This window comes from Macrosteles quadrilineatus, unplaced genomic scaffold (genome assembly GCF_028750875.1).
Source record: "Macrosteles quadrilineatus isolate MER2022 unplaced genomic scaffold, UCM_ALF_1.0 Scaffold_1__1_contigs__length_201487025, whole genome shotgun sequence".
NCBI lineage: Eukaryota > Metazoa > Arthropoda > Insecta > Hemiptera > Cicadellidae > Macrosteles > Macrosteles quadrilineatus.
This window is the reverse complement of record NW_026542594.1, coordinates 191,685,779-191,700,879: the sequence shown is the minus strand read 5'-3', so window position 1 is coordinate 191,700,879 and position 15,101 is coordinate 191,685,779. Positions and strand designations below refer to the sequence as shown.

Here is a 15,101-nt window from a genome sequence, read left to right as displayed (position 1 = left end):
ACTTTTGGTAGAATTAGTATACCAAACATATCTTGTTACTGTGGAATGTTAAGTGAGTTACATAAACCTAAACTGTCTGCTTAACCCTTGTTGACCAAAACTTATCAAAATTCCTTTGATACACCGAGCATGGAAGTGCTAATTAGTTAGGCTTTTACTTTCTTCTTTTAGCAGCTACATGTTAAAAAGATAACAACTCAGAGGGAGGTCCTGGTTTACATGTGAGTAAAGGAATTTTGGAATGTAAATTGTTTTATTTTGGGTATTTTACTTTACTCATAGAGTCGTTAAAACTTGGTAAATCCTTAACATTTGGAATTATAGCAGACATTTACTAAGTGAGGGAAAGTGGCTTTACCAATTAACAACTTTGAACAGATTGTAGCGATTATGATGGTAAAACTAATTATTAGTACCTGGGGACCGATCAATGGTTTGGTAGTTTATTTACATTGTACCCCTATATCGAGTAATATCCGTGTAATCTTTGCTCAATTGTACCAACTGATGTTTCCCTTTGTATTGTCTTTAGTTATTTGCTAGTATACTGTGGGTAGCTTGTTTTAAACACATGTTACAAGTCTTTTATTTACTTTTTCCTTGTTATTTTGTTCAACCAACATGGTTACTTGGCAACCCATTAGGCCAATGTTAAAATTTCATTTTTTACGTACTTAGGTATTTATTGGTAGTTTTAACTGCAGTAAACACGTTTTTAGGACAGATAAATTATTTACAACATTTGAAGGAAATCGTCGAAACCGTTTGAACTTGTGAAAGCATACATACATACATACAAGCAAAACATTGTCCATATAAGAGTATAGGATTGAGTATCCGTAATTTTTAATGGATCACAATATTCAATAAATATAAAACTACCCATTATTTTGTGAAGATCAATCAAACCTATTGTAGCTTGTAAGATAAATCAAACTAGCAGTATTGTATGCTACTTCCTTCTCAAAGTTGTTACTTCAAATTTATCATAAATACATAAACACTCTAAACGTCTTCACTGGAACAATTTAGAATAGTTTTTTCCGAAACGAGCTATTTATGGGCCGAGTTCTAGAGTAGCCTCTCCACTAAACAACCAGGATTTCAAATGACCGCGTATAAATTGCCGACCGGTCTATTAATATTTTAATGAAATCCCGTGGAAGAGAAGGGATGGAAACTATTGGTATCTCCGTATCTTGCATAATCAGGTTCAGGGCCTTCAAACTTTAACACGCTGCAAACCTGTTTGACTTAAATAATTACGACTCGATCTAACGATTATATGAGCCTGAGATGGACGAGGTCCAGTATTACTTTGAGAGGCGGTGCTCCGAATTTTCGAAACAGTGCAGTTGTGAATTTTTCGGAGTTGTGCATTTCGGAGTAGTGCCTTTGAGGTATTTGGCCGGTCACTCTCTTTCGGACCACTGCCTTAGACAAGCATTTATACGGAGCTGTAGGGGAGTTTCCTTTGTACTCTTTCAAAATACAATGAAAGGGAATATAAAACGTCTTCAAACATTCAGATCAAATACAAATTTCAGGGAATCGCAAACTATTACGAGAATATTTTAACATTTGCATATACGTTATCATAATAACTACTTAATAAGAAGAATGAAAAAAATAAGGGATTCCCTTAAAAGGACTGTGCCAATCAATATTGCCGGTCAACAATTGAAGCAAACTATGTTGAAACATAACTAACCGAAACGGTAAAGCTCAAATTATATGATCGGCCTAAGCAAGTGATGTCTTTTGTGTTAGACTTTGGGATATACAAACTTAAAAGAAGTAAAGAGACATGGAGTTAATCATTCTCAGTTAATGTGATATAACTTTCGATATATTTCTTTAACTTATAACTGTGCGCTATCGACATCAAAATGAACTAAAAACTGAAAATATAAAAGTGAGTTAGTAAAACAATCAAAATTCGTATTTTATGAACTTTTATTTATGTTATAGTTATTGAAATCGTTATTTAACTCTTTACTAACAAACCACAAACTAGGTAACATAAAACTATTACAATTAGGTACGGTATATACAGTTAAATTAAATCCAATTACTGAACCACCACCATTAAATGACATAAATTATAAATCTTTCGATTATTGGTATAAATTATTTAAAAGGTCAATATTACTTCGACTTAGTACTGATGGATGTCTAAATTTAACGCAAAAACAGCATTAAATACCGATTAAAGCAGGAAAAAAATTTATCGACGATTTAAAACGTTAAGCCAAAAACTAGTCGACTTTACCACCTCGCAAATACTCCAATGCACCAAAGTGATGTGGATCGAATCACTCCGAAGACAAAGCGTTCTCAAAGTGATCGACCTCGCAAGTTTGACCAATTATCTGTGCTAAAGTTCAGATTCACGAGATTGGAGTCAACTGGCGTCGACTAAATTATGTTGTCAAACATAGATTCGGCATTGACCATACAATGTTGGCGGGGTTTGTTCAATCATTTATCTCAGTTATAAACTGTTCGGCCATCCTCTATTGGGAGAGATATACGGTTGTTAAACGTGAGTTGGAGTTGAGAATGGTTTGGTTAATAGTTGAAGAGGTTCCTTGGTTAGGCTAGGTGAGGTTTGTATTTATAACGTGAAAATATTACTTGGTTTTATAGTATGTCTTATCTATGGTTTTATGTTTGACTCAAAATACACTGCAGCAATTAGAAGTAGTATATTCACTACGGTCTAAAGTGTATTTTCAACAAATCTATCAGTTTAATGGTTACAATTCGTCATGGTTAAAGAGGCATTTTCAACCCACTGCAACTTTGCAGGACTTTGTGTAAAGAACAATATTTTTAGTCACTACATGTTACTTGCAACTACTAGTATTCAAGTAATTAACTATTTGTAACTAGTATTTAAGAAATAATCTTCTACAACATAAAATAAGAGAGTGTATTCATTTATAAAGTACTTTGTAGAAAATGTATTGTTTATAAATATTGATATTGAATGATTGTGAGAGTCTATTTTGAGGATGTTTTTGATGGGTAGTTTTTCATAAAAATTAAAATAATGGCAAAAGTATGTACAGTACATAGCTTGGTAAGTATTTTTTTAGTTCACAGCAGAGAAGTTCACTAGATTCTTCATAATTCTTTTTAACTTTTAAGGACTATATCATAATTAGAGTTAAACAACTTCCTCCTCAATGCTGAACCCGAGACATCATACCATGAAACAATGAGAAGTTTTATAGTAGCAAAGGGTGCGGACATAAAAATAATGTATTTAAAACATGTTAAGTCCTACTTACCCACAATCAAGCTCTCGGCATCAGGCATAACCTGGAGACCACTCAGCACCAGGAGCAATGAGGCAAGGAACAGCATGGCTTCTGAAACAGAACAGGAGGTCAGAGGTTATGTCTCAAGGAAGAATAGGAAGTCAGAAGCATAAACACTAGAAAGAGTAGGGCCAGAAGTAGTGATATGATGCCAGAGGACTTAATTGATGGTATAGGATTTGGAATTTAAGAACGGGAACACAAAGATAAGCAAAAGAAACGTCTAAAGGTCATATAATTGATTATGAAAAATTTGGATTCCTGTCTCAGTGCAATTACAAGAAATTAGGGGTGAATTGAATTAAAAAACCTGTGTAAAGAAGTGAGAATACAACATCAGAAGTAAATGGAAATTGGGCAAGGGATGGACTTCAGGGGATGGGTTCTAGGAGCAATTAGTATAATTGAGGGAAATTAAAATTAAAAACCCGTGTGAAGAAGAACAAAATGGTTAGAAAATGGCAAGCGAGAAAAAACATTGGAAGGCATGTGGGGATCTGATAAAAAAGATAGATGCATGTCTAGAAGCAATTAAAAGATTCAAGAGGAACAAATTAAATTTTGGTCTAAAGAAGTGAACGTCAGAAGTTACCTGCAGAAGTTAGTTAAGTGCAGATAGTCAGCAGTTACGTATCAATTGATCCAAAGAATTCTTGTTTATGAATAAATAATGAATCAAGGAGTAAACTGAAGTAAAGATCCATGCACAGAGGTTAACACACAAACCATCAGAAGTCACATGAAAAGATGCAAAAGACGTTGACAATTTTAGGGAGGGAAAAGTAGAAAGTCACCTGAAAAGATAGAACAATTTCTAAGGGTAATCCAAATCAATTAAAGTTACCTGTGCAATGCTGGAACAGTATGGAGCGACTCGTAGATTGCCTTAGATTCTATTATAGCACTTGTGAAATGTAGTAACAGGGTGGCAGAGCACGTGGGAAACAACTGACTCATCGGATCAGGGGATCAGAAGAGGGAAGCGCCTGCGTACTGCAAGCTCCGCCCCTCAGCAACCACCCTCTTCCCATTGGCCGAGCGTCCATTCAACCCGCGCACCTCATTCATGACGATCTTCTGGGAACCGACGATTTTCACGGCTGTCTAACCTCGTGGGCCAAAGGGCGGTGAGCGGTCTAACCTCTGTTGGGTCAATTTAAACATTACTTTCGGTCCGCCCGTTTGTGTGTGGCCGTTTTGTTTTTTGCTCCCCGCTTGTTTGGCCTTCCCAGTGATGAGAAACTAACTGCATCTTCGGAAGTTTTAGAATGGAAAAACAGAATTGATGAGTTTTCTGCAACTGATAATAATTAGGTCGTTTCTTCGAGTTTCTGAAATGTTGACGTTGTATACAGGTTGTTTAAAAAGGACGCTGCAACTATGACTGCTTGTAGAAGTTTTGCCGTTTCATCTGCACTTTAGTTTTGGTGTTGTTATTTATCAAATACTTAACCAAACAGATTTTGTCACACGTCAGCTAAGGCCCAGCGCACACGGTGTGACTGTTTTACAACAACTGTTGCAAACCAGTTGCATCTAAAACCAGTTTGCAACTGAAACAAAACTTCTGTCCGCACACGGTGTGACTGTTTTACAACTACAGTTGCGTCTATTGTGCAATCAGTGGAGTGTCAATTTAGTGCAGTTACGTTGTTTTAAAGCCTAAGTGCGCTTTCTATGTCAGACTCAGACGAAGAAGACGTTATTAGCTATTATCAATACCGAAGACAGCGATGGGTACTGAGAGAGCATTGGGTTCACCCTTATTTGAGGAAGAATGTTAGTCCTAGGCTGTTTGTAGCAGCTAGAGCTAGTCGGATATGAAATTATAAACACTAAAAACACTATACGGCCGTCAAAATACCACCAAAATACCACCAAACACCACAAAAACACCCCGTGGTCTCGTGCAACTGGTTGCTGCAACGTCGGGCCCACGGTTGCATGTGACTGGTTTCAAACTTTTTTTAAAATCGCATACAACCGGTTGCGTCGTGTGCGCCTCCCCATTGCAATACATTGCCGAGGTCACAAAGCAGTTGCAAGCGCAACTGGTTTGCAACGAAAGTTGTAAAACAGTCACACCGTGTGTGTGCGCTGGGCCTTACTAGGTATCATGTGTTAAAAAGTTAAGAATTTTAAAATATATATGAGAAAAATACAACCTATGAGAGGGATAAGCTATATGATTGAACAAAAGTAGCCGTAGTAATCTATATATATAAAATCCAATGTATGTTTGTATGTTTGTCCTTTATGGACTCCGAAACCGCTAGACAGATTGTAATGAAACTTTCAGGCATTATTTATCATTATTCAAGGATGGTTTGTGTGAAGTTTGGTGCAGATCTGTCAAAAGGGCTCCACCCCAGTGGCTCTGGAGTTTCCCATGTTAACCTTATGAGTACTCATATTTAAATGGAATTAAAAAATCTTAACAGCTGGTTCAACCAAACAATTTGATTCTGTGATGTTAAATAGCATTAAAAAGTTAATAGGTTTACCAACAGGGTGCAGCACTGTAATTTATTTTTTAATTTATGAAAGGTGAGTGAGCGTAGTCAACGAACTTCAACCTGGAGGTGAGTTAGCGTAGCGAACGAACTAACCTGAAGGCAAGTGAGCGCAGCGAACGAACTAACCTGAAGGCAAGAGAGCGCAGCAAACGAGCTCCAACCTAAAGGTGAGTGAGCGTAGCGAACGAGCTCCAACCTAAAGGTGAGTGAGCATAGCAAACGAGTTCATCTTGAAAATGGACGAGCATTTGACATAAAACCACATTAGGACAGGACGACGTCCGTCGGGCCAGCTAGTATTTTATAAAAATCATCTTGATTTTCCTTAAAACCCCATTGAAAATTTTAGCCTTAGATGTTATGACTGAGGTGTTTAAGTGTTTCACGTACCGGTAAGCAATGAATAGTTAAGATTGATACTTTTTTGTAATGCATTATACTTTAAACTAAAACTATTTTTCAGGTATTAAAATTATGTGTTTGAAAAATAAAGATAACAAAGCCTTATGAGTTGTGTATGTTAACTACTACAACCTTTCAAACTTGTAATTTTCCACCCTGTAGTGCTAACCGAAAATTGTAATTGTTATAAGTGATTTTTAAAACTTAATTTATATCTTTATTCAGTGATTTCAACGTAGCTTTAGCTGAAATGAAAAGCGCATTTCACCATACAATCTTCGTGGTAAATAAGTCGTAAAACTTAATCAAAAGAATGATAACGTCGACCCCTGCACTAATAAACTTTAACTTTGTTGCAACTAGTTGGGAAGAAACTGCAAACGCAGCGGTCAATGAATAAAATAACCATAAAAGCTGTCAACAACATTTCTCAGAGCGGCAAATCAAAGAGAAATTACGTTTGAATGGGAAAAGGGAATAACGCAGGATAAAAGGTTTCTTAGTAAATTAATGAGGTGACAGATTATTGATTTGACGAAGCTTTAATGATGAAAGCAAGATGGGCTAAGGCCAAAAAGAATTTTATGGTTTTTTTCAAGTATGGATTTGGATTTTACTAGGATTGCACGTTCACACTACAGTAAAACGGTCAACCTTAATCCCTCGTGAAGGATGGAATGAATATCTCTACTTGAAGGGAGAGCGTTGAGTTCAAAATACTCTGATTTCTATTGGATTCACAAGAATGGGGATACATAATTGTAAGGAAGCAATTGGACTAAGATTTTTTCCCACGGCGAATCAAGGAAAGTTTCTGGTTGCTGTTGTTGTTTGGGGTAAACTTACACAATAGACCAGTGATTCGAAATCAAAAATATAATTTTTGTCTCCTAAACCTGACTACTTGTCTGGTAGTAAAGTTCAAGACCTCCCGCTAGCCAACAAGGTGGACAAACAAACAAACAACCAGACATCTCAGACAGCTTACAAATGGTTGCCGAGCAGAGTGGTTGGCAAGGTCGGATTTTTCTAGGGTGAGTCATTTCGGAAATTTACTACAACGGGCGACAAGTTGTTTTCCATAGGATGGAGGCAAGGTTGTTCAGCACATTTACAGTCTTTTATGACTACTATATCGAATTTTAAAAGACATTATCCACCCAAAAGGTATTTTTTGAAGTTTTGGAAACAAATTTACGACCAAATTGGGCCTGTAATCACGCTCTATTCAACTGAGACTGGTGGATTGTCACGTCTCATTCGATTAGTAAACGTTTCTAACCGGGTTATCTCGAGAGTTCAATCAACTCACTATTTTAGCGAATTTCCCTATAGGGAAGTAGCTATTACCGTAGGTCTCATGGTAAGACTTAGGCCCGGGACCGATTTACTTTTTCATTTTGATGTCCCCAGAGGCCAAAAACACCATTCGTTCAAATTTTTATATATGTATATATATATAGATATATATATAGATTTATATATATATATATGTGTCCGTGAACACGATAACTTGAGTAATTTTTATCCGATTTCGATGAAATTTGGTTTGAAGGTGTAAGGCGGGATAAACTTGAATGAGTTCGCGATCCAGCATGATCAGACCATGGGAACAGGGTTTTATGGGGGGTTTTATGGGGTAAAAATTGGTTTTTCTCACTTTTGACTCTCAAAACACAAAATTTCCCAATTTTTCTCTAAACTTTCTTAAAGAGCTTAAAAAAACAAACAATTCAGTATATCAAAGTGTTTTTGTACGGTTATTGGTTACGGAGAAAACTAAAAAAATGGTAAATTTAAAATTCCCATGTTATTCTTATGGAGAATATTGTAAAATGTTGTAGTTTGCTTGTTTATGGATATATTTTGATCAAACTTGGCAAATTTATTTATTTAATAGTAAGCTATCAATATTTTACTAAAAACACACTTTATTAGTTTCCTTGTAGCAGCAAACCTAGGTACTCGTTAAACCTAATGTTATTTAAATAGATCAATTGAAAATCAATTCAGCCAAATGGAAATTCGCTTAGACGGCAGGTTTGCTGCGGCGGGGGTATTTATGCATTCTGATCTTCAAAATTTCAAGCGGAATCGACTAAAAATCTCCCAGGTTTCAAGAAGAAGGATAATTTGTAAATAGGCCTACCATTTTAAATTTTTTTGCTAGTAGTCTTCATCATATCGTAAAATCTAAAGCTTATGGTGTTTTTCATCTTCTACGTAATGTTTGTCTAAATTATATAATGTGCTTTACTCCGATGAACAATTGTGAAGGTCATATTTTTACTCTCATAGAGGCTGACAGTAAACATACAATTTCATTACAATTTGTTTGTATAAATTAAGTTTTGAGGAGGATTTTCTACTAACGTCATTTATCAACAACTGGATAAAGCTGAAATTCTTGCTTAAAAACTATTGTCAAATCTTTAAAATAAAATGGTTGCCCAGCTTAACAAGTACCGAATGCAATTAAAATAAATACATGGCACGGATTCAAAACCATCAAGTGCCAAATGTCGGGATCCCTAGGCCCAGGAAGCGTAGCACTCTTACGCAGCTTTTGTAAGAAGCTGTATTGTTTGTACGCATGCGTAATCTCTACGCAGCTGTGTAGCCTTGCGCGCATGCGTATTGCCTGCGCAGCTTCCAGCGACGTAGTACAGAAGCTGATGGGTAAAACCGCCTCAGGCCAGCAATAATTGGCCATCGCACATACAATGGGCCGCCATCTTGTAGGCAATTAGAATGGTTTCTTTCTCTCGGTAGTTAGTTTATTGTGAGTTTGGGAAAACAATCGGTGTTCCAAGCTTTGTCCTCGGGCCCGGCCTCTTGAAGGCGTTGATAATCGTACAAAATTACAATTCTCGGTGGTTATTATCAAGGAAATTATGAAGGGATTGATTTCAGTTGAAGTCGAGAGATGTACCATTGGTCAATAGGAATGGCTCAGAATAAAGGATAGCGTCAATAAGAGAGCAAGATCATCTTCTCATCAGAATGTGGTCCGTTCGATCATTAGGTCCACAGTGATTTGGTGAATTTGAATTTGACCAAGCACCCAATAATCTTGTGAAGTGTCTTAGCTAAAAAGAATTAGCCGTGATTATTTTGTACGATGAGTAAAAACGTGTCTCATTAGTTGAAAAATCTAACCACGTTTACGGGTGTTCCTACGAAATCGGTCAGTATACCATAGAATAAATAGCTCGTCTAATTAACATTGGTTTGTATGTGGCTCAATGGTAAAAATGTTAGCATTAACTTCTCAAGATAAACACTAAAGTCAATCATAGAAATCTCAAAGAGTGTGCGAGGATCTATTTTCCTCCCACAATCCTCAAAATTTAAATCTTCGTACAAGTTGCAAGGTGAATCGATTGATACACAACCGATTGAGTAACCGATTGCTTCATCCGATAGACGTGGCCGAGTAGTCGAACACGTGGACCGGTAGTTGAGTCTACAGAGTCCAGACGAGACAAGAAGCCATTAATTACAGCACGGTTGAGACTACAGCCAGGTCCAGAACTGTGGTGTCAATCAAGAGGCTTTCTCTTGGCCACAGCCTTGGCCTCGCCAGGACATGACCACAAACAAGAACAAAGAAATAGAGACTACTTCCTTGAAGATCCTAAATTTCATGACTACATAAAAGAACAAAGAATCAGACTGCTCCCTTGAAAATTCTAAATTTCATGACTACATACGAGAACAAAGAATTAGACTGCTTCCTTGAAGATCCTAAATTTCATGACTACATACAAGAACAAAGAATTAGACACTGCTTCCTTGAAGATCCTAAATTTCATGACTACATACAAGAACAAAGAATTAGACACTGCTCCCTTGAAGATCTTAAATTTCATGACTACATACAAGAACAAAGAATTAGACTGCTCCCTTGAAGATCCTAAATTTCATGACTACATACAAGAACAAAGAATTAGACACTGCTTCCTTGAAGATCCTAAATTTCATGACTACATACAAGAACAAAGAATTAGACACTGCTCCCTTGAAGATCTTAAATTTCATGACTACATACAAGAACAAAGAATTAGACTGCTCCCTTGAAGATCCTAAATTTCATGACCACATACAAGAACAAAGAATTAGACACTGCTCCCTTGAAGATCTTAAATTTCATGACTACATACAAGAACAAAGAATTAGACTGCTTCCTTGTAGATCCTATATTTCATGACTATTTACGAGAACAATGAATTAGACTGCTCCCTTGAAGATCCTAAATTTCATGACTTCATACGAGAACAAAGAATTAGACTGCTCCCTTGAAGATCCTAAATTTCATGACTACATACGAGAACAAAGAGTTAGACTGCTTCCTTGTAGATCCTAAATTTCATGACTACATACAAGAACAAAGAATTAGACTGCTCCCTTGAAGATCCTAAATTTCATGACTACATACAAGAACAAAGAATCAGACTGCTCCCTTGAAGATCCTAAATTTCATGACTACACACGAGAACAAAGAATTAGACTGCTCCCTTCAAGATCCTAAATTTCATGACTACATACGAGAACAAAGTATTATACTGCTTCCTTGAAGATCCTAAATGTCATGACTATAAAAAAGAACAAATAATTAGAGACGGTTTCTTTGAAGATCCTAAATTTCATTCAAATACAAGAATTATAACAAATAATAGCCAAATAGAGATAATTTCCTCGTGGATCCGTAGGAAAAACAAGAACAAAGACTCTTAGATCGCTTCATCAAGGATCTTAGATTTCTCACTATAAAAAGTAAGAACGAAGAATTAGAGATACAGTACTTGTTTTCTTGGCAATACAGTATTTTGCTTCATAACTACAAGAAAGGACATCAAAATTCAAAGATCGCTTTCTCAAAGGTTCTTACATTATAACAAACAAGAAAGAACAAAGATGCGGTTGTCACATAGATGAATAAAATATTGTTTCTTTAAATATTCTTGACTAAGAACAAGCAAGAATAAGACAGTGCTTCTTTGGAGATCCGTTGATCCCTTGCTAGGGTAACCTACATGTAACCTTCAAGGCAACCGTCAAGTCATGAAGGTGTTGAAGTTCAAGTAGTATAAGTAAAAATAATTTAAAACACGATACTAAATATCTCTTTCTCAAAGATCCTTGACTTTTAAACTACAAGAAAGTGAGAAAAATATAATGGTCTGGTCGTGTTCTTATAACTTCATGAATACAAACTATTGCAATAACAACGCATATGAAATGTCAAGGCCCTTAACATTATAACAACAAATACGAAAAGACACAGATTGTTTTCATGAATATACTTTGGTTTTCCACAATTGAAATAAGTAAGCAACAAGAAGCAGAGTTGTGTTCCTTGAACTTTCTTGGGATAAACAAACAAACGCAAGAAAACGCAAGATTGATCTTGAAGTTTACGTGTTTTATTATAACAAAACAAATCTGTGATCGTTGAAAGTTTTCGCTCATTTCGTGACAATAAGTATCGCACCGATTTTCAAGATGGTATAACAAATTTGAGAAAGAATTGGTAGTTTAGAAGTACTTTGTATTAAAGTTTTAAATTGATGCGCAAATACTATTCTGGAACACTTAATTCCGTTGAACCGATAGATCTTTTAATCATACATCAAGACAACGAGTTCACAAGGTATACTGTGTCTGTAAAACACTTTGCCTACTCGAGATTCTAACCAGGACAATCGGAGAGATGTGATTCCAGGAACTAAACTGTAGAAAGCTGCTCAGATATCTAGACAGAAATACAGGTCCACGCAGCCTCCCTACACAGCTGATCGAATACGATGTTATACATTTTTTTCTAGATTTCTTTCCAGTACAACTCATATTTGAATGTCCCAATGGATTTTAGATAAGCATAAGTTTATATTCAATGCAATACGACACAGATCCAAAGACAACTGGTGATATACGATATCTTTCAGAACGTGAATCAAATTTTAAAGAATCTGATCGGACTATCCCGTTGTAGTATGACATCAGAAAATATACTGATGCTACTCGAACAATAATTACGTACTCTTTTGTTAGGTAACAGATATAGAACTAATTCTTTTCAGGAGTTACAGGTAGAAACTATTTGCATCATGGATTCATATTATTCACGTTTGGAATTTGTAAGAAAACATTTTCAATTGACTCAACAGGCATTTTACAACTTATATGGCTTACCAACCTGTCTATCTACACACCATGTTGTGTAAGCACAAATGAAGAAAATTATAAAGAGCATGTACGATTTAGTTAACATTAACTTGTTGACTATAGACAGCGCTTTGTAAATCATACAGTTTTGAAGACAAAGGCAACAACATACATGGACCAAGCATTAAATGGGGAAAGTAAAGATAGCACTATCAGTTTCCCCCCAAAAGAATACTTATTTAAAATAAAGATATTCGTAACACCTGGGGGATCTCCTACGGTATGGCGCAAATAATTTCACCCTAAAGATTGACTTTCACATATTTTTTCGCATATACAAGTAAGTTTAGCCAAAGATCAAACCTCTATAGAAACATTGTAACTTTTAAATCTCTTGCGTTTACTTATTATTCACTCTTCAACATATGATCACGCTAAATTAAACTTCTTCCTGGTGGCAACACTGGTAATGACCGGCGAGGTTGGTAGCCCTGGGCAAACCTTCCGCAACCGGTCATTGCTGCCAACCTGTTTCTCGCCTTTCCAAATATCCCACGTATAATTACCGATTAGAACGGTTCATTTTGGCGGGAATGTCAAGTCTCGGTCGGCTTTTAATTTGTGTAATCTCACTGGTCCAGCTGTTTGATTTATTCCAGCTGATGGCGCTCCAGATCTACAAGCTGTTGTGAGCTTTCAGCAACTCCAAGATACATTACTCTTCGAACACTGGCTAGATGTTATCCAAGACGTGTTTTCACGTGTTTTATCCATTAGTTCCGGTCCCTAAGCTATATTTATTATGTTGCTATTAAATGGAGTAATGTGGAGTAATTAATTATGTTTACGTTTTACCATAGACTTTGTGTGGTGAAAAGTCATAGCTCCCTTTATGCAAGGCCTCAACGTTGGTGTGGCAACGTCGCACCGGCCGGGCTGTTACCATGGCAATAACAAACACTATGGCTCAACTATGGGTTATAGTGCAACAGCTGTTGTATAGGCCGAGGCTGCGACGTTGCCACTTTTCTCTCGCAGTGTTCTGGTATTCCAGGAGGCCATGGAAGAGTGCATACAATGTATAAGAATCAGGTGTAATATTTTTTCAAAGAGAAAATAAGAGCTCTCATATCAGTGTGCCACCTTAAATTTATATTTTCATTCAACTTTTATTTTAGTAGCAGAAGAAACCTGCATTAAATGAATGATTTCTTGGCAAATTCAGAAAATATATTGTGGCTACTGTCATCCTTTTAAATTGTATGACGACTTTGGTTCAAGAAGTTAAGTATGCGTTTTTATAATTCTTCTCAACCGTATATTAAAATTTTAAAGCAGAAAAAAGAGATAGTTATCCGAAATTTAAAGTACAGCATTACGATGAAAGTAATACCGTAGGCCTATACATAATATACAACAACTACGTTCAATAGTAGAAAAGAAATATTTTTCAGGAAGAAAATAAAAGCGTAGAAACTAGTTATTTCCTAGTCAATTTATGTGAATTTCTCCGTAGTCAATGGCTTTTCTCGTGGGTCAATGAATATCTGTGGACGAAATGTTATTTTTTACTTAAGGAAAAGCGGTACTGAAAAAATCAAAGTTTTCTCTGTTAGAGAATAAAATAGCTAAAAATATACGTTACTACGGTTTGTGATTAAAGAAAAATAATTCTAGCATATGAGGGTAAATTAATAAAAATATTACCTCGATTTTTCACTTTACTTTCAATAGTTACATACTTTGAACCATCAAATTTTACACTTTAGATTTACTGGCTATCTTGAAAACGGGTTTGAGATGGGTTGTTAAAAAACTGCATTTGGGTCCTCCAAAAAAAGTTTACTTCAAAATCAAACTTTTTGAGGACATATAAAGATATTCAATAGATGCGTTGAAATACATCTAAATTGTAGAACTGCATTCCAAGTTCTCATAGTAAGAGCAATAAACGATGATCTAACGCTTGTACATAAGTTCTTTTTGTACACAACTAATTGTGCTGAATGTAGAGGAAACGCCATATTAATTTATTAAATAACAACTTATTTCAACTCCCCTAGAGTTACACGAATATGGAAAAAATTCAAATTCGCTATTAATGATATTCTAACGACATTTTTTGAATATTCCACCTATTCTCATCGAACAATTTTTATTAGGTCCTCTAATATTCAGATATTGACCTTGACCTTGGGACAGCTGGTGACCTTGAGAACTCTCAGATTGTTTTATAACACAGCTGATGTGAGATAACAGCTGATCGCCGCTCTCAGGCTAATGGCTTTATCAGCCCCCCCCTTCCCCCCTAAGTCCCGGATACTTTAATGTCCAGATAAGGCCCATTTGTTTTACAACTGGACTCGAGGAGTTCTTGACCGATTAGAGTGGATTCCTTTTAGGAGTTTGTCGGAGGAAATTCTTTGAATGTCCCAAAGCCGGATTTGTCCTCAGCTGTGTTAACTGGAAGCTATATTTATGGAAATTAGCTGGATGTTTTAGTCTTGTAGAATAAACTAGCTGTCACCAAGAAAGCTATGCGGTAGTTTGGGTGTGTAAATATTGATAGTGATTCAGCCGGTTATAGATGAATCTTCAATTATTAAAAAGGTTCAAATACCTGCTATCAAGCAATCCATTTAATTGCAGTTGCAACTAGTTTCGACTCCTATGTGGAGACATCATCAGG

The 15,101-nt window shown here is 36.1% G+C and overlaps 1 protein-coding gene across 2 annotated transcripts in view; it reads right to left on the bottom strand.

Annotated features, from left to right (window-relative positions):
• Positions 1-15,101, bottom strand: part of LOC128992761 (BMP-binding endothelial regulator protein-like) — a 132,799-nt gene that overhangs the window by 75,617 nt on the left and 42,081 nt on the right. The window contains exon 2 of one of the 2 annotated variants that reach the window (XM_054416503.1): positions 3,297-3,377. In XM_054416503.1, coding sequence (XP_054272478.1) covers positions 3,297-3,372 — 76 coding nt within the window. In that variant the 5' untranslated portion in view covers positions 3,373-3,377. The remainder of the gene's footprint in view (positions 1-3,296; positions 3,378-15,101) is intronic. The other variant, XM_054416509.1, reaches the window with a different exon arrangement.